The sequence below is a fragment of the Vicugna pacos genome, chromosome X (assembly GCF_048564905.1).
Source record: "Vicugna pacos chromosome X, VicPac4, whole genome shotgun sequence".
Classification (NCBI taxonomy): domain Eukaryota; kingdom Metazoa; phylum Chordata; class Mammalia; order Artiodactyla; family Camelidae; genus Vicugna; species Vicugna pacos.
Genome location: NC_133023.1, coordinates 27,936,956 through 27,957,968, shown reverse-complemented (window position 1 = coordinate 27,957,968; position 21,013 = coordinate 27,936,956). Strand labels below are relative to the sequence as shown.

At 34.1% G+C, this 21,013-nt stretch overlaps 1 protein-coding gene across 1 annotated transcript in view; it reads right to left on the bottom strand.

Annotated features, from left to right (window-relative positions):
* Positions 1-21,013, bottom strand: part of CFAP47 (cilia and flagella associated protein 47) — a 421,952-nt gene that overhangs the window by 38,511 nt on the left and 362,428 nt on the right. The window contains exons 58-59 of the mRNA XM_072956043.1: positions 3,215-3,374; positions 1,096-1,190 (exon numbers count right to left, since the gene is read on the bottom strand). Of these exons, the coding sequence (XP_072812144.1) occupies positions 1,096-1,190; positions 3,215-3,374 (255 nt within the window). The remainder of the gene's footprint in view (positions 1-1,095; positions 1,191-3,214; positions 3,375-21,013) is intronic.

Below are 21,013 nucleotides of genomic sequence, written 5' to 3'. Positions count from 1 at the left end.
AGGGACTTTTAGGTATGTGGATTTTTACTCCACTTAAAATTAAACAACATAAGGGAATATATAATCTTGGCCTTTCTTTATAACCCATATATCTGGGGAAATGCTGTTATTCACAGGCAAAACTTACTGTTTTCTCTTCTAAGTATAGTGATATAACTTATATAAGTAGAAGACGAGGTCTTTTTCACTAGAAAAGACAGGTATTGGAGGAGGAAGGAAAATTCAGAATTTCAAGACTTCTTTTAGCTTATCTGTGTCACTCAAGGAGGAGACTGAAAATAGATAACCCTTTGCTGTGCAATTCAGTCTTTCTTAGTCATGAAGAACTATGCCTAGAGCTTGGTAAGACGTTGGGGCACAAAATTTCACCCTATGGTTATTTAAGAGGACTTGTGATTCTTAGGTTGATCCTGGGAAGAAAAATGAGAAAAATCAAGGTATGCAGAAGAAGTGAGAAGAGTACTGAGGAAAGGAAAACTAAAGAAATTTGAGAGAAGCCTGGAGTATGTGCATAAAAAAAGGGGTCACTGAGAAAAAGAAAGGCAGTTTAACAGTAGGGATTTTATGTTGTATGCATGGTGCCAAAGCAAACCTCCCTGAAAACTTCAATTCATTCTGACTGGGTTTGGGAGAACGTCATAAAAGTTTTGTAACCGGGACAAATAACAGAAGAATCATTGTCCCCATAGGATAGTTCCTAGATGAGTTACACAAGAAGCTGGAATATGGTGATTAAATGTGATCCGAGAACCAAGGTACCCAGGAATCTTATAGATGTAGTGCAGGACTCGGAGTGCATGACAGACTATAGGACAAAGGGCTGATATAAGTTAATGTTACCTCAATCTTAGTTGATTTCCAAGTTTTACCAACAGGAAGAGCAACAGGGAATGGAATGATTTTGTGAAAAGATCATTGGACTTATTGCTAAGAGATCAGATTCAGTCTGAGCATTCTCACCAATAGGGCTAGGTCACTTGACAACCTGCTTTCTCTGGATCTTGATTTTCTTACTTGTACAAAGAAAAAATGGGATTAGAGGGCCTCTAAGATCACTTAAAATCCTGGTGTTCTCTGACTCTAAGATATACTTACCTTGAGGGCATTTCGGATATGGTGCCTGTGGGAATCCAATAATAGGGTATGTCCAGCATATTTCTTGGACTTCTGCACTGTCTAGTCCCATAGTCCTAGTCAGAAATTAAATTATTAAGAGTGAACAAAAACATAAATACTTTCACTATTAGCATAAAAGAGTATATTCTTTATTAATCTAATAGTATTTTAGCAAAGCTTGTGTATTTCAAATTTGGCAGAGAGAAACTAAGTACGAAATACAAAACATTTTCTGTAAGTGTTGCTTTTATAAACATTTCCAACTAAACCCTGGGAAATTATCACAGAGAAAAATGTAACACAACCATTGTGAGATGCAAGTTAAAATTGAAGAACTTTTCTATCTACATTTAAAAGTTGGTACAGTCGGCCATCTCTATCTGTGGGTTCTGAACCAGCAGATTCAACCAACTGCGGATGGAAAATATTAAAAACAAAATCCAGAAAATTTCCAAAAGCAAAACTTTCATTTGCTGCAGCTATTTACACAGTATTTATGTTGCATTAGGTATTATAAGTAACACAGAGGTGATTTAAAGTATATGGGAGGATGCACATAGGTTATATGCAAATATTGCACCATTTTATATAAGGGACTTGAGCAACCATGAATTTTGGCATCTGCAGGGGTCCTGGAATCAATCCCCCATGGATACCGAGAGATGACTATTGGTATTTACTGATGTGACTAAACTATGATTAATCAGAGGTAATACAGTTTCCAGGGGTTATATTCTACACTGGATAGGCAAAGCACAAAACACAAAAAATGCCATTAAGTACAGGACTTCAGAAAGTGATGAGAAATTTACTTTTGGGGGATATCAGTTGAAAGAGAAAGGGAATTTGTCAAATTATTCTAAGTCCATCATATACCATGAGGAGGACAGCAATACTAAAAAATAGCTCTCATTAGTGTTGAAAACAGGCTTTTCTTATTAAAAATGGAACATAAGGTATGACAGGCAGAACCAACTTCATGGGCCTGTGACCTGTACAACAGTACATGAACTCCACATTTGGAATTGCTCATGCTTGTTTAATGTCTTGAAATTCTTCATAACTTTTGAACAAGGGCCTCCTCGTTTTCATTTTACACAGCTCATGCAGGCAGTTTTGACTGCAGGAGCGGTGAAAAGCATGGAAGAATGGATACTAAGCCCCAAAGGAACGACTTTTTTGAATATGCAGAAGAATTATGCACACATAGGACATAGTAAGAATTTCCTTTTAAGACGTCCATTTTATTTCTTTTTTTTTTTTAGATTCCATATATGAGTGATATCATATGGTATTTTTCTTTCTTTTTCTGGCAATAATCTTTAATGAAAAAGAATATGAAAATGAATACCTGTATGTATATGCATGACTGGGACATTGTGCTGTACACCAGAAATTGACACATTGTAACTGACTGTGCTCCAATAAAAAAATACAAAAAAAGAAAGGTCAAAGATAAAGGAGAGCAATAATTGAGAGAGAACAGTCTCCAGGGAAATGAGAAATAGTGGCACTCAGAACAAAGAAAAAAAAAAGATTTCCAGACCATTATTTAATTAAACTATAAAAGTAGATAAAAATATTTAAATTTTGCATCATTATTGAAGTCTGCTTATATTTCAGCTAAGCAAAGAGAGTACAGTAACCTGTATTCTGGTAATGACACAGCATGCCCTAGTCCTGGTGATATCTCGCAAGGATGTCATATCCACTTGGCACAGTGCCATCACTTGGCGAATGCCAGTATTACAAGTCCTGTATTTCGCCCTGATAAGCTGTTCCAGGTTGCTCTCTAGATATTGTCTTATCAGTAATTATTTTCCAAGTCAAAAAGGAGTCCCTTTACATGTATCTGACTGTGATTCAGAGATACGATACTTAACACTGACTTGCCTGTCACTGTGAACTTCAAATGAGCAATGATACATACCATACTCACATAATAAATATATTATCCTCCTCTTACATATATAAATTTCAGTGTTTCAGAGAACATAAAATCATGAACTTTACATCATATAATGTATAAAAGAAACCTATCACATCAATGCCAGTCAAAATGAAATCATGTTCCTTCAATATCTTATTTAAATGTTACCTTTTCACCTCTTCGTGCGGTTCATTAAAATTGTCAATAAGCCAACTTCCTCTGTTTACCTTCTTCATTTGAACAACAACCATTGTTTTTTGCAATTTCATAACTTGGGGCATAAATAACACTTGGATATCTAAGGTCCCTTTAGGAGGCAATGCAATTTCTGTTTTTAAAAAAAACACAAAAATGATTTTTAATGTGGTAAACATTTTCAGAAATATAATTTTAACAGCAGAAAATAACATTTCCTTTACTGATTATCTAAATTTTTCAAAATCACTCCTGGACAAAAAAATACATTATGCTAAATTAAAAGTGCACTTCACTGGCTTCACTAATTTTCCTCAAATGTCATCAATCCTTTTAAAAACACATTTTATTCTGAGGCAAGAAGGTTCTCCTGAAGAGGCTGGAAGGGTTGAGGAAATGTAGATAGTGATGGCTTGGGTTTCCCAGAGTGATCAAAGAACCATAAAAGCCATAGTTTTTTCAAGTCTTACTGCATTGTGCATAAGACAAAGCACAGCAATTTTTGACTCTTTAATTTCTTGTGTATTTTTTTTTCTAGACCATAATAGCTCCAGATTCCACTTGGAGCCCCCAAATTGCTACCAGTAAATTGTTCATTTCTTTAACTGATCCATGAAGAAAGCCAAAGCTTATTTGTGAAAGAAAGTGGCATCGACTCCAGGTTGTCAAAACCAGAAGACAAAAACTGACGGCATTTTCCTGTGTTCCAACAGATTTGAATTTTTCAATCTTTGCTTTGCATAAGTACCATATGCAAAACACTTGTTAGATATGGAGCTTGCTAAGCCGCAACTATAGAGATTCTGATTTATTCCATCTGGGTGGGGGCCCCAAACCTGCATGTTTAAGTAGCACCACAAGAGATCCAGAAGCAGATGGTCATGAGATCATACCTAGAAAAAACCCCTCTACCTATTGGACAAGTATTGAGCAGTTGGAAGAGTAACGAGTTCCTGGCCTTTTATAACAGAGAGGGTTTCCACGTGATGGGTGTCTTTCTTTATTTTGAAAAGTAACACTATTTCTTCACAAGAAAATAAGGGATTACTGACTATATTATATTTTTTAAAACTCTTTGTTATAAGGTCAATGATATTCAAAGCCATTTTATCTCAAGTAAGAATACTTAACTATCAAGAACATCAAGAAAGAAAACAGAAAATGGCCCGTCTGCAAAACATCCCAATTCAAAATTCTTATAAATGTTCAATTTTTCAATTTTATTCCTTCAGGAAATGAGAATGTTCTAAAGTATATTATCATCATTAATAATAAGTAATAATTAATATGATCACTACTTAATATTTATTGACTACTGACTCTATGCTAGGCTCTCTGCTAAGCATTTTTCATATAATATCTCATTTCATTCTCAGAAAATCACCACAGATAAGTGCTATTACGTTTCTCATTTTAGAGATGGAGATATTGAGACAATTTGGTTAAATAACTTGCCAAAGGTCCCAAGGAAAGATTGTGTTGTTCACTATGATATCTGAACAGTTTCTGCTATCTTCAAATTGGTTTTTATGAGTTCTGTATTTTTAATGAATCACTGCATTCAAATGAGTAAGAACAGAAAGAGCCAGAATCAGATAAGATAAAGAGCTGGAATAGGACAAAAACAGCAGAGCTGAGTCAAATAAACCCTACATGCATCCCCAAGGAAATCAAGTTTAGAAATGATCATTTACAGTTACAAAAGTATATTACCACTAAAAATAATTATGACTAAAAATAAACCCAGACATTTAGATGGTGTAAAGAGTCAAGACAAAGATACAAAAGGGTACTCCACTTTAACACCATGCTTTCTTACAATGTTAGCAATGAAAAATAATGCTATAACATTCTTATTTAATGAAAAATCTAGCACACTATTTGTGGCTGTAACTTTTAACCAGTCTACCAACAAAACTATAGTTCCCTATTGAATTCATCATACATTTCTTTAAGTATTATTGTATGTTTGAACAGTAAGAACTGCTGTGATGTTAATAAACTTCCAAGAAATCACCGACACTTAACATCGAAAAGTACTTTGAAAATTTATAAAATTCCTTTCATGTCTCACAAGTGAGCTTTATTTCCTGTGGTTTTTCTGTTGTCCTTTGCAACACTTTGAGTAGAGACAGGAAAGCTGCCCTCATTTCTGTCTTATAAAGAATTTATGTTTTCTTCTAATACTTATATGCTTTCATTTTTATAGCTAAATATTCAATCCACTTGTAATTTATCCACATGTAAGGAATGAAGAATGTGTCCAATGTTGCTGATTTTCCATATGGAACCAGTTATCTAAAAATAAGTAGTTATTTAAAAGTTCAACGATCTGAAATGCCCCCTGCATGGCATTTCCATACGTATTTTGGTCTTTTTCTGGGTTCCCTAGATTTCTTTGCTCTTTCCCTTCATGTGTAAGTAACTCGTCGTTTTAATTATAGGTGCTTTATTTTCTACTAGGACGAAATGCCTCCTCTTTCAGCTAATTTTTTGAAAGAATTTTTCTAAATCTGGAATGAACAGTTAGCTCCAAGAAGGGAATGGGCAGGCAAATGTACTTTCAGTGGGATCACCCTGCATTTATACTTTAGGGATAACTGACATTTTTTCCATTCCTGGTCTATTCAGAGCAAGAATATGGGAGAGTATGGCCTTATACTATTCACTAGGTTAAACAATCTACTAAAACATATTGTAAACTCAAAATATTTTCTAAACTTATCTTTCTCTGTTTTAGTCCATTTCTGTATAGTAAGTACACAAACTAACTACAGATATATTTACTTTTTTCTATCATACCTACCATTGTTGAGGTTCATAATCCTAATAAGCATCTGGGGGAAAATATGCACATTTTATTTTACATAATTGATTTTATGTATTTATATATTTTATGAGAGAAGTATACATTATTTATAGAATTTTTGAAACTCTAATAATGTCACATTTAGCATCAGAGAAATATTAAAAAGAGTGACATCCATTGTATTATTATTATTATTTCTACTGCTTTGCTTTTGAAATCTGCTATGGCCTAGTTGCACTTAGCATTCAAATTTTATTCAGTGTATTTTAAAACTGCTATTTTGACTGCTCTTTTGATTAAAGGTGTTAAAAATATTTATGCACTCATCTCCAATTTGAAATATAGAAATTGTACAATGTTTTAATGGCTATGAGATTTCTTGCCTTCTTAGAAGAAAATCTTCTCAAGAGCATAAAGTGAACATAATCCTCATTTTGGTAATGAAAGTATTTCATCTTGGGAGATTAATTTTTTATCACTTTAGTGGTATTATATTACTACTCCCTACAGCATAATTTCTAATATTTAGCATGAAATTATAAATAGCCCATGTCAGAAAATCAAAGAGATACTAAGAAACATACTAGCACCCTAAGTTATGCTATTATTTTTGCTATAGTGGTTTATTTTATTTTTATTAATTAATTCAGTTATTTTTTACTTTTGTCAAATGTCTTTTTTTAAATTGAAGTATAGTTGATTTACAATATTGTGTTAGTTTCATGCAAGTGAAAGCAAAGGCATACAACAAAGTGATTTGGTTATATATACATATGTATGTATCTATATTTTTTCTTTTTAGATTCTATCCCATTATAGTTTATTCCAAGATACTGAATATAGTTCCTTGTGTTATACAGTAAATCTTTGTTGTTTATCTATAAAACATGGCACTGTATATCTGTTAATCCCATACTCTCAATTTATCTGTCCTTTTCTTCTTTGATAACCATAAAGTTTGTTTTCTATGTCTGTCTCTGTTTTGCAAATAAGTTCATTTATAGCATTTTTTAGATTCCACATATAAGTGATATACTATTTGCTTTTCTGTCTGACTTACTTCACTTAGTATGGTCATCTCTAGGTCCATCCATGCTGCTGCTATAATGATTAATTTAAATAAGAATACAAGTTTTTACTTTTAAAACATCAAGTCATCAAGAACGTGACTTTTCATCAACCATTTTCACACATGAAATCTGTGCAGTTTCTACTTGAATACTTCATATTTTCAATAACTGATTTAATATTCTTTAAAATATCACTAGACAATGGAAGAGAATTGTTAATGTGGTGATTTGGAGAAGAATCCATTCATTGATTCTTCAGAGGTATTATGGGCTCAATTATGTCCCCCTCCCCAATTCCCTAACTGCCAGTATCTCAAATGTGACTGCATTTGAGGAGGGGCCCTTAAAGAGGTGGTTAAGTAAAAAGAAGACTTAGTGTGGATCCTAATTCAGTCTGACTGGTGTCCTTATTGGAAGAGGAAATTGTGACACACAGACACACACAAGGAATGCTCGCACCCAAAGGAAAAACCATGTGAGGACACAGTGAGAAGGCAGCCATCTACAAGCCAAGGGGTGACACCTCGGAAGAAATCAAACCTCCTGGCCCCTTGATTTTGAATTCTAGCCTCCAAAACTGAAGAAATAAGTTTATTTTGTTTAAGTCATTCACACTGGTGTTTTGTTATTGCAGCCTTAGCTGCATGTATTCATGAAATTATCTTTTCCTCTGTTTTCCCAGAGGCTGAGGCATGGGATGCTATTGAACTTGCTTACAGAGTTTCTAATTCTAGGCTCTCAAAACATAGAGCAGATAGAGAAACTTGCCTCTGAGTGCCACCTGGCTGCTATGATCACAGAAAAGCTAGGGATGCAGCATTCTTCCCTTCCTACCTGTACCTCGTGGACTGAAGTTATGTGTATTGAATGGGGGCGTCTATCGAATAGCAAGAAGGGCATTTCAGAGACTGAATTTTCTTCATGAAGGATTAGGGACTACTGCTGTTTTACCCCATCCATCTTTTATAGAGCTAGCTAATGTCTGAGACATAATAACGAAGTTGTCCAAAGAAGATACTATTAACAGGACTAGCTTGGAAAAAGTGAGCATGTGTACTAGGTTGATAGGCATAATCCCCACAAGAACTATTACAGAGAGTTTCAATAAAATGTGAACATTTATTAACTGGAAAAAAAAAGAATTATTACAGAGAAGACAGAGGGAAAAGCTGGAGAGTTCTACATAGTTGAGGGGGCGTTGCATTCAGTGAACAAGTAGAGGGCTGGTCCCAGAGGACAGAGAGCTTTTCTAATGTAATGGGAAGGGAGGGGAGGCAAGGCACATGGATGAAAATAAAACTAGGCTGGTCGATGTAATGGAAGGCTTAGACAATTAGACTGTGTTATGATGCTATATTCCTTTTTTGGGGAGAGGGGGTAGTTAGGTTTATTTACTTATTTATTTATTAAAATTTTTTTTCAGTAGAGGTACTGGGGATTGAACCTAGGACTTCCTGCATGCTAAGCACACACACTACGACTGACCTATCCCCTCCCCACCTTTGATTTCTATATTCTTAATGAAATGGGAAGAATGAATACCAGATGAGAGAAAGGGAGGAAATGCTGGATGTCAGTAGTAGTCATCAGGTTTCAATTCACTGTAGGAAATTGTACTATAGTACATTTCACTAAAGGAAAACCGTATCCCATCAAAAGTTCATCACTCACTCACAATTTACTCATTTCTCTATCTCCCTTTCCATCTATCCATCTCTACAACCGTCAACCACTCTACCTGTTGTAAAAGCCTGAAATTCTATAAATCCTAAGCAGATGTCAGTCCTCTCTCTGTCAGAATATTTACCTGTATTTCTGAAGCTAAGAAAACTGCATTAAATGACAGAAAAGAGAAATGGTACTATGCCGTGGGTTCCATTTTATAAGCCCAGACCTTATAAAGTATTTTAGTACATTCAATTTTCATTCTCTTCCTAGAAATATTCTAGTGGTATAAGTAGGTTTAAATTGCAGGTTATAGAGATTTTTCTGAAGGGCAGGCATCTAGGCATCTTTGCATAACAAAAGCTGTGGCTTTCTGTTTTACAATAAAATCAGTGGCTTCACTGACTAGCTAAGAAATCCACCTGCTTTTTGCTAAAAATTGTAATTACAAATCAGTGTGACTGGAACTTGAGCTCATTTGTGTGGAAACTTGGTCATTTGACACAATAGGAAGGGAGATTTTATAAAAAATGTTAAATTATGCTCAGCTGCCAACATAATTTAATAAACATTCATGACAATTACCTGGAGACCTGGGCATGCTTTATGTCAGGCAGCAGCACAGATTAAATGTCACGAAACACTGAGTTCTTGAAGACACTTTCCAATTTACAAATAGCAACATTTAATTTCAAAAACATGATTTCTGCAAATAATATTTTTATTACCAATTGTCAAACTACATGATATATGTTAACTAAAATCAACATGAGACATGGCAATTATCTCTCATAAGGAAAAAACATACATGTCTCTCTCTCTCTTTTTTTTTTTTTTTTTTGATGGAAGTATTGGGGATTGAACCAGGACCTCCTGCATGCCAAGCATGAGCTCTGCCACTGAACTACACCCTAACAGGCATGTCTCTTTTCTAAATGCTGATTTAGCTATGATTATTAGCAAACATATAAACATAAATGATGTATATTTTATCTCTTAAAAATAGACATTACAGATGCCAAACATAGTGTATATCTTTATCTTTGATTATTCTCTCATACTATGATATAATCCTTATCTGTTACAAAAATGTTTGAGATAATTATAAACATGCAGTTGAGAAATGAAAGTACGCTTTACCAAGTTATCTCCCATGGTAACATCTTGTAAAACTATAATACAATACAAAACCCAAAATATTTATATTGATACAGTCAAGATATAGAAATTTCATCACCCCAAGGATCCCTGTGGTTAACCTTTTATAGATAGCCCCACTCTCCCCCGTACTCCAATCTTGAATCATTATACCACTATTCTTCATTTCTATAATATTCTCACATCAAGAATATTATATGAATGGAATCATATAGTATACACATTTTTTGTGGTTGGCTTTTTCACTCAGAATAATTCCCTGGATAGTCAATGAAGTCATTGTGGTTATCAATGCTTCATTCTTTTCTCTTGCTGAATGGTACTCGGTGGTGCATGTACCACCATTTGTTTAGTCATTCACACACTGAAAGGCACCTAGGTTGTTTTCAGATTATATCTATTATAAATAAATCTGCTATGAAGATTCACACATGTTTTTGTGTAGACATAAATTTTCATTTTTCTGGGATAAAAGTCCCATGAGTGTAACTGTTGGATAGTTGAGCAGTTACATGTTTACTTTTTTAAGAAACAATCAGTTTTCCAGAATGACTGTACTCTTTCACATTCTCACCAGCGATGGATGAGTGATCCCGTTTGTCTACATCCTTCCTAACATTTGATGTTGTCACTATTTTTTATTTTAGCTATTCTGACATGTTTGTAGTGAAATCTCTTTGTGCTTTTATTATGCATTTCCCTAAAGATTAATGATGTTGAACACCTTTCCATATGCTTATTAACCATTAGTATATTCTTTGATGAAAAGCCTGTTCATGCTCTTTGCCCACTTTCTAATTTAATTGCATTTTTATTAGTGAGTTTTCAATATGTTTTATATATTCTAGATACTAATCCTTTGTTACAAATGTGATTTACAAACATTTTCTCTCATTCTACAGCTTTCCACTTTATCATCTTCTCATGGGCTAGAGCAAAATATTTTAGTTTGATGATGTTCAATTTATTAATTGTTCCTCATATGGACTTTGTTATTGGCAAAAAGTAATGACTATTTGTTTAACATTGTGTTAATTTTTGTGTAAGGTGTGAGCACCTTAATAGGAACTGCATTAAACCTATAGATCAATTTGGATAGAACTGACATCTTTACTGAGATGGCCAATTCATGAACTAGGTGTATCTCTCCATTTATTTAAATATTATTTAATTTTGTCATTTTCAGCATACAAGTCCTGTATGTGTTTTGTAAGATTTACTTCCAAGTAATTCATTTATTTGGAGAGATTGTAAATGATATGCTTTACATTTCAGTTTCCACATTTTCACTGCTACTATATACAAATGATTGATTTTTGTGTATGTCCTTCTTATTTACCATGACCTTGATGAATTCATTTAATACTTCTACAAGATTGTTTTTTCTAATATTCCTTGGAATTTTCTGTTAGATAATCATGTGATAGAAAAATAAGGAAAGTTCATTTCTTTCTTTCATTATATTTGCCTTTCATTTTCTTTGCTTGCCTTATTGCACTGGCTGGGACTTCTGATAGTGTGATGAACAAGTGCTGAGAGTGACATCCTTGTGTTACTGCTGATTTTAGAGAGAAAGTATTCAATGATTCATAACTGAAGGTGACATTAGCTGTAGTTTTATCATGTAAGCTCTTTATCAGGTTGAGGAAGTTCCCTTTTATTCCTAGGTTATAAAGAGTTTTAAAAGAAATGGATATTGGGTTTATTCTAAAGCTTTTTCTATATTCATCAACCTGTGATTTTTTTTCCCTTTAGTCTTTTTTTTTAACTTTTTTTTATTGAGTTATAGTCATTTTACAATGTTGTATCAAATTCCAGTGTCCTTTAGTCTTTTTAACAGGGTAAATTACATTAATGGAATTTCAAATATTGAACCAGTCTCTACTTTTGGAATAAATGCAATTTGATCATGGGTATGTTTTTGGATTCAATTTATCAATACTTTGTTGAAGTTTCTATGTCTAATTTCATGAATGGTATTAGTCTGCAGTTTAACTGTGATGTTTCTGGTTTTTACATTATGGTAATGCTGCCCTCATAGAATAATTTGGAAAATGTTCCTTCTTCTTCTCTTTTTTAGAAGAATTTGAGAAAGAATGGTGTTAATTCTTCTTTAAATGTTTGATAGAATTTGCCAGTGATGCCATCCAGGCCTAGAGATTTCTTCTTGGAACCTTCTCAATTATTAATTCAATGTCTGTAATAAAGGTCTATTAATATTATCAATTTCATCTTTGGTAGATTCTGGTAGTTTGGCATTTACTAGAAATGGATCAATTTCTCCTAAGTTGTTGAATTTATGTGTTTAGAGTTGTTCATAATACTGCCTTATTTTTCTAACATCTTAGGTTATCTGTAGTGATGTCTCCATGGGTTACTTGAACATATTTTAGGATTCTAACTGATTAATAGTGTTTCTGAGTCTGTCACTTCATACAATTTTCTTAGGTGTTTAAAATGGTAATTCAATACACATATGCAACTTACTGCTGTCCATGGGTATCGATGCTTAACTAATTTGAATGAAGTTTATATACCTTATGTTTTAAAATGTAACTATGATTTGTTTTAATCCAGTATGGTGAGGCATGCAGATACAGAAATGACTGTCATGAAGGAAGAAGTTTTATACTCACATATCTCTAGAAAAAGGAGGCATGGCATGCCATGTAGGGCCACATGGGGAAGCATCAGAGTTAGTCATGGGGTGGGGGAATGGCCACGAGCCTTTATTGCGGGAAGGAATGAGCAAGGTAGGGTAAATAGGCTAAGCAGGTTTAGGATGGAGGCTATTGGTAGAGCACAAGTTATAGAGGATGATGTAGTAAAGTCTTAGGATTTGGAAAGGAGTGAAGCTTGTGATAAGAAAGAGCAGATGTACACTGCCATTGGGGATATGAATGTTGAGAATGAGGGATGACCCAGAAGAACAGGTGTTCATATGGTAACAGATATAAAGAAGGATAAATATACACTTACTTCCAGATGGAAGAAAGATAGATGGTGGTGTTAAGATCTCACACGCCCACTATCTTTGTGGATGAGACTTTGGAGGTGGAAAAGAATGGATAACTGAGCAAATATACATGACATATAAGGATCTGCTTATAGACTGAAAATGATCCACCAATTATCCAATATTATTTAACTACCTACCTAAACATAGGCATACACTTTGCTATAGATGAACTTATTAGCATTCTCAAAACTCATCTCTCACAAATAACCAATGTCAAATGCTGAGAATTTGCTAACATACTCAGAAACTGAGTGTCTGTCTGCAAGATAAAAGTCTCAGCATTTCGATTTTTGCTCCTATCAGTTTCTTCCTGGTAAGAAGTTGTGATAGGATCACAGCACCATTTACATTTGATAATAAGATGAATAACACTCAAAGATGGCTTCTTCTGTTCTTACCAATGGGTTAGGGATTTCAGAACACGTCCAGTTACTGTAGGAAAGGCAATCCATTAGAGCTACCATAATTTAGGAAGAGTACAAGGGGCAAAAAGTAATGAAAAGTTGTGCCTAGTCAAAATAGGGAAATCCTACAATGGATGTTTTCCTAAAATGCATTCATAATATCCCTTTTACAAGATAAGTAAAAAAACAGAAATCTAATTCTTCTGTAAGATTACATTTTGACTTGCCCACAGAGCTGGTGACAGTAGAATTTCAACTGTGTACTTATTTCCTACTCATGGAGACCATGACAACTTATATCCATTTGATTTTACTTTTAAATATACAGAGGGTGGCAGCTAAAAGAAGAAAAAAATGGTAACAATTTCAGTTCAGGTGTAATTGGATTTTTGACATATCAGATAGGGCTCTGATTACATTTGACAGATGCATATTGATTTTCAATTTAAACTCTCCTTATCCAACATACTTTGTTATTTCTGGAAGTTTTTTGCTCTAAATAACGGGTTGAAGTGATAAGAGATTTTAATTAACTTCACCGATTGAACGTAATATCTACCCTGAAATTGGAGTCTGATATATTTTCTCATATAAAAGTAAATAAACATAATGAGAAATTTAATATTTATCTAGCATAAAGCAGGAATTTTGTTTTTTTAGAATGCAACAAACAGGTAATAAGGCATTGCTTAGAATGCATTTTCACTTATCAGAGTCTAAGAATTAAAACAAAAATGTGAAATCAACAAAATTGCATTGTTTTTCAAAAGTGACCCAAATGTGCTAACGTTGTCAACGCCTTTACTATCTCTCCATACTTTCTTCACAGCTTCTATCTCATGAGGCTCTTGCACAGAAGCTAATGCATTGTTTTTCCAAAACCAATGGATTCTGTGCCAGTGATCTTCTTCTTACCCTGATTTCTTCTCTATGTTATGCATGTGGATAAATGCTCAATTTTAAGCGTGTTTTATTATGTTTCCCCCAAAACAGAACTTGATATTTGATTCCAACATAATGAACACCATTAGATCAATAAAACTTGAGGAAATATATTCCATTTTTCAAAATAAAATTTCATTTTCTATCTTACAACTTGCTGGTTTCCAAAACTAGTAGAAAAGTATATAACTGGCCTTTCATTTTACTTCTATTTTTATTCTACATTTTTCTTACAGTATTCCATTTTTTAAAGAAAAACATTTAACACTTAGTATCAAAATTAGAGTAATTGTTCTCAAAGCAAATAAACCTATATAGATTTGCTTTTATTAATACCATCAATATAGAATGACAGAATCTTTGAGTTCTAATTTAACAGTCTTCATGTATAACCTCCCAGTGAATGTAGGAACATACTGCAGGAAGTCTATGGGAGATGGCCCTCAGCAACCATTTGGACCCATCATCTGATGAGGAGTTTCTGTTTCTTAAGGTAGTCAGTTCCTTCATGAAGCAAAATTAGGGGTTTTTCCTTGTTGGAGACCCTAGTTCCATGGCTTAGAGCTGCCAGTCTCTGGTTGAATTTCTGCTCTCAGCAGCAATACAGAAAATTAAATTCTGTCTTCCAAAACTGAAGCAGCTATTTTTCCATGTTCACTATAATTTATCTCCTCAAGCAGTAGACTCAGTTCTATATGTTCACCAGTGTCTTGCTAGTTATCTAGACTTGCAAGGATTTAAGATCCTGACTATTTTGTCTCTATGGGGTTCTTTAATAGGTGATCCCAAACCAGTAAGGTCAGCTATGTGTTATATTTAACCTATGATGAATGATTTCCTGGATTTCTAAATACCATCCTTGAATTTCTATCTCTATGGACTACCTGCCCATTGGGGTATCACTATTTCTACTTAGGTTATAACATGCTGCTTTTGTTTTATCCTTAATGTTAAATTTTCCAAATTTCCAATTTCATCCTTTCCTAACATCTATAACTATATCTGGTTTCGGCAGCATCAGTGTAAATTCAATCAATAGGTCTAGTTGGAGGTTTCGGCTACAAGTACAGTTGTCTAGTTATTTATCAGGTATTTACTAGCCATCTCCTGAGATAGGAAAGAAGACTCTTCATCACTCAATATCCATGCAAAGAAGCACTTAAAAGATAACATGTTTAACTGACCCAAATTATCTACGTATAGTATAATTAGTGCACAGTAGTTTGTAGCAATTACTTATATTCTTGCACCTGAGAAAAGCAATTTTACCATTATGGCTGAAACTGACTTTAAATTTGTAGACAGTCTTACTACAAAGTATGTTATCAAGAATGAAGCCAGCCAAACTCAAAAATGTGCTCCCAAGCTACACACCACCAAACTCAATTTATGCTATTGATGCTTTGAACCCACATGTCAGGCATTCTATGATTTCCTTAATACTTTGTCTTGAAGATGACAGTCAAACATTGGAGAACACTGATATTAAATATCCTTTTGGCACTCTAGCATACTGGCTTTCTCTTTCTATTTTTTTGTGATCCATAAATTTGCTAAATAGTGTATGGTTTTACACAAGACACAGAGGGCATGGACTCTGATAAGACTCTATCAGCAATTTATTATAGCCATCTCTGCAGGCTAATTCATGTTATCCCTTCAGTAAGGACTTTTCTAGCCACTCTATTCAAAATTGCACCTCCAACACTAGGATTGTTCTTATCTCCCTCCCCTGCCCATTTTCTCCCCTCATCTTATCTGATTATTGTCTCCCTCTTTCCATGAGCATATAAATCCCCAGAGGGCAGACATTTTTGTCTGTTTGCCTCCCTTCTGTATCTATAGAACTTAGATTGAGATCTTGACATCTTAATAAATATTAGTACCTGAATGGATTGAGCAAGGAATTGTTCTAGTCGCTGGGGATACTACAGGAAACGAGACAGAAAATGTCCCTCACATCATGGAACTTAACTTCTAGTGGAGAAAAAGAGTAATAAGTAAAAAGATAACTATATAATAGGTTTTAAGCTAATTATTTAGGGAGAGAAAATTAGTGGAGGCTCCTTTCAGAGAAAACGTCACTAAAGAAGCGACATTTAATGGAGGCTTCAAGTATATAGAGGAAGTTCAACAAAAAGTTGGGGTAAGAGTGTTCCAAGCAGAAGGGTGAGCAACTTACAGGCTTAAATAGGAAGTAGCTCAGAATTTTGATGCAGTCAGTAGCTCAGAGAAGGGCAGGAGAGAATAGAGAAGGTGAGGTCATAAAGAAAAGCATGGATCACATCACGTGGGCCTTTCTGACTTTACGTCCTAAAGATGAACTGGAAAACATGTGGAGGTTTTAAACAGCATAGTGATACAACCCAATTTAAGTTTTACAAGAAATCACTCTGTCTTTTGTGTGGAGATTAGAGTACAGGATGCAAGACCAAAATAAAGGAAGCTGTTGCAGTAGTTCAAGTGGTACAGTCTGGGGTGAAAGTGGTTGAGGTGGTTAAAAAGTGGTCAAAAATGGGATATATCTTTACGCTTAGCTATCAGTATCTACTCATGGGCTGGAACTTTGCAATGAGAAAAAAAGGAATCAAGTATGACTCCTAGGTTTTTGGAAAGATAAACTGGATAAATAATGGTGACTAAGATGGAGAAATATTTGGGGAATAAACAGGCATGAGTGGGGAGACAGGTATATCAAGAGTAATATTTAGTGGGAGACAACTACAAGATATCCATGTGAAGATGAAAATATGCAGTTGAAACTCAGGAGGAAGTTTAGAGTTGGAGATATAAATTTGGAGGTCATATATAAATGGTTTCTACAAGCCTGAAAAAAATATCCAGGAAGATACTGTAACTGGGGAAGAGACTGAACTAAGCCCTAAATTAAGCTAACATCTAGAATTCTGATAGCAAATAAGAGACAGAAAAGAAGACTCAGAAGGACTGAACAACGACATAAGAGAAAAACTAAAGCCAAGTGACTATAACATCTTAAGGACAGAAAAGTCAACTATGTCGATGCTACTGAGATATAAGGACATACCACTGACCTATAGATAATGAAACATGAAAGCTGTGATTTCTTAGATAAGAGCAATCTCAAATTGTCAAGATTAAATCTTCACTGAAGTAAGTTTGAGAACTGGAGAAAAAGAAGTCAAGACATTCTGCACAGCAAATGAAACCACCAACAAAATGAAAATGCAAACTACTGAATGGGAGAAAATATTTTCAAATCATATATCTGATAAGGGATTAATATTCAAAATATGCAAAGAACTCATACCTCAATGGCAAAACCCCAATCTGATTAAAAAATGGGCAGAAGGTCAGAACAGATATTTTTCCAAAGACATATAGATGGCCAATAAGTATGTGGAAAGGTGCTCAACATCAGTAATCATCAGGGAAGTACAAATCAAAACCACAATGTGATATCACATCATGCTTGTTAGAATGGCTATTATCAAAAAGACAAGAGATAACAAGTGTTGGTAAGGGTGTGGAGAAGAGGGAAACCCTTGCGCACTGTGGTGGGATGTAAATTGCTGCAGCCACTATGGAAAACAGCATGGAGGTTCCTCAAAAAATTAGAACTGAAACTATCATATGATCCAGCAATTCCACTTATGAGTATTTATCCAAGGAAAATGAAAACACTAACTCAAAAAGATACATTTACCCCCATGTTCACTGCATTATTCATTCAACAGTCAGTGCAGCATTATTTATAATAGCCAAGCTATGGAAACAACCTAAGTGCTCACTGATAGATGAATGGATAAAAAAAACCCTTTTATATGCAATGGGATATTATTTAGTCATAAAAAAGAATGAAATCTTGCCATTTGTGACAACATGGATAGATCTCAAGGGCATTATGCTAAGTGAAATAAGTGAGAGAAAGACAATACCATATGATCTCACTTATATGTGAAGTCTAAAACAAAAACAAAACCAATCTCATAGATACAGAGAACAGATTGACTGGTGGTTGCCAGAGGTAGGGGAAGGTGGGGTGGGTGGGCAAAATGGGTGAAGGGGGTCAAAAAGCAAAAACTTCCAGCTATATAATAAGTCATGAGGATGTAATGTACGGTATGGTGACTATAGTTAATAATACTTTATGGCATATTTGAAAGTTGCTAAAAGAGATCTTAGAAGTTCTCATCATAAGAAAAAACATTATTTGTAACCATTGTTTGGTGAGAGATGTTAACTAGATTTATTGTGGTCATCCTTTCACAATGTATACAAATATCAAATCATTATGTTGTACACCTGAAACTAATGTAATGTTATATATCAATTATACCTCAACTAAAAAAAGAAGTACAGACAATGAATCTAAACAACTCCTTCTAGGAATTTTGCTTCAAATAAGAAGAGAAAAATAGGTTGATAGCTGAAGGGGCCAATAGGTCAAGCTGTTGGTTTAATATATACTGATATTACAATATGCTGGTAAATACTGTGAGAATCATCCAGTCAATGGAAACACAAGATATAGGTGAGAAGTAATTGAAAGGTAAGGTCGCTGTAGAAATTAGAAGAGGTGGGACCTGGGACACAAGTGGAGGGGCTGGCTTGTGACAGAGGCACAAACAATTTGGCCCTAGTCATGGTAGTAAAGTCAGATTTTTTTTATCTTGTTTTGTTTTGTCTTTGTCTTTCAGCCATAATTAGCTCTTTGTGCGAGTGTAGAAAAGGTAGTTTTGGTTTGTGTCTGATGTAGTAGACTGGATCACTTTTCCTGATACTTCACTCCTCTTCCTTATCATAATTATACAATCATGGCCATATTTTCATGTTTCTGGTCTTATGGTAGGGAAAATATATCTTCCATCTCCATGGATACTCAATGTGACTTAATTTGACCAGTGGAATCCAGGTGCAGGTGGAGTATGCAAATTAAGACCCTATGAAGTATACTGTATTTCCACTTGTCCTCTTGGGCCTCTTCCAGTCACAATAAGAACATATTCTAGGTATGTCCCAGAACGAGTAAACCTATCCAGCAATCCTGAACCTGAATGCACAATCTCAAGATGAGTTGTCCAGCTTATCAGTAGATTCGTGAACAAGAAAAATAAATGTTTCTGGTTATAGGACTTTAGATCATGGGATTGTTTGTTATGCAGTTTTAATGCAGCAATCACTGACTAACTCACCACAGTTGTGGTTTTACCAAGTGAACAGAAGGAGGAAGATAGACAAGAGAGTTGAAAGCATAAAGAAGGAAGTAAACATAATGATAGAGTGTAATGATCCTGTACAGAAGTTTTGGCAATAAGTATTCAATATACTAAAATGCATGTACCAACCAAACTCAATTGATCATCACATTATCATCCTAAATTTACCTCACACAAAGAAAGACTCACACAGTCTTCCAGAAATTATAAAATATGTCATAGATTTTTAATAATAAAACTCAAAAATATTTGGTGTTTGGAATAATTCCAAACATGGTATTATCCAACAGCTTTTTAAAAACTTTTTATTCAGAAATGTATAATTATCAAAATTAAGAAAGTAACATTGGTACAATATGATTAACTAATCTATATACTTAATTCAGATAACATCAATTATTTCACTAATGTTATTTTATATCACAGGGTCCAGTTCAAGATTCTGCAATGCATTTAAAGCCCACATCCTCTGAGTCTCTTACAATTTGTGACTCAGCTTTTCCTTGTCTTTTATGATCTTGACACATTTGAAGAGTACTGATTAGTTATTTTATAGAACTATCCTTCAGTTTGACTTTGTCTTATATTTTCTTATTATAAGATTGAGGATATAATTTGGGGGAATAATACCAGAGAGAGTATTTTCCCTTCTCAGTGTCCAATTATCAGGGGATATATGATATTGCTATATTTTATTACTGGTCATTATAATCTTTATTATTTAGTTAAGGTGGTATCTACCAGGTTCTCCAATGTAGAATTAGTATTTCCCCTTTGTACTTAGTAAATATTTTGTGGAAATACTTTGAGATGGTGCAAATACCCCTTTCTCTTTGAATGTTCACCTTCTAATTTGTTCATCACTAAACCTTGTTTATATCAATTATGTTTTTAGTACTTCTTCAGACCCCAAAACATCCACTTGACTATATATGTTTGAATGTAAACCTGAGTTTTCTCCTCTGTTCATTTGCTCTTTATGCCTATATTTAGTGAATACAAATTAACACAGTTTTCAGGTATATCTTAAAATCTGTGAATTTAAGTCTTCCAATTTTGTTTTTCCTTCTGAAAATTTTTTGGAAATTCTAGTTCTTTTGTTTTTCATACATATTTTACAATGAGCTTGTCAATACCTACAAAAAAAGTCTGATGAGCAACAGATTGCAAATGCACTGGATCTATATATCAAATTGGAGAGCAGTGACATTTTAACAATATCTGGTCTTCAATCAATGAACATGACATGCCTATTTATTTAGGCTTATTAGATTTCTCGCATTAGTGTTTTCTACTATTGGATATATAGCTCCTGTACATATTTTTTTAGATTTTTTTAATTGCAAGGTTTTTTGTTGTTATTGTAAATGACATTTTTAATGTCAAACTCCAATTGTCCATTGTTAATATATAGAAATACATTGGTTTTTGGAAATTGACTTGAAGAATTCTAAAATTCTATATATAAAAAGTATTTTTGCTGGATATGGAATTATGAATTGATAGT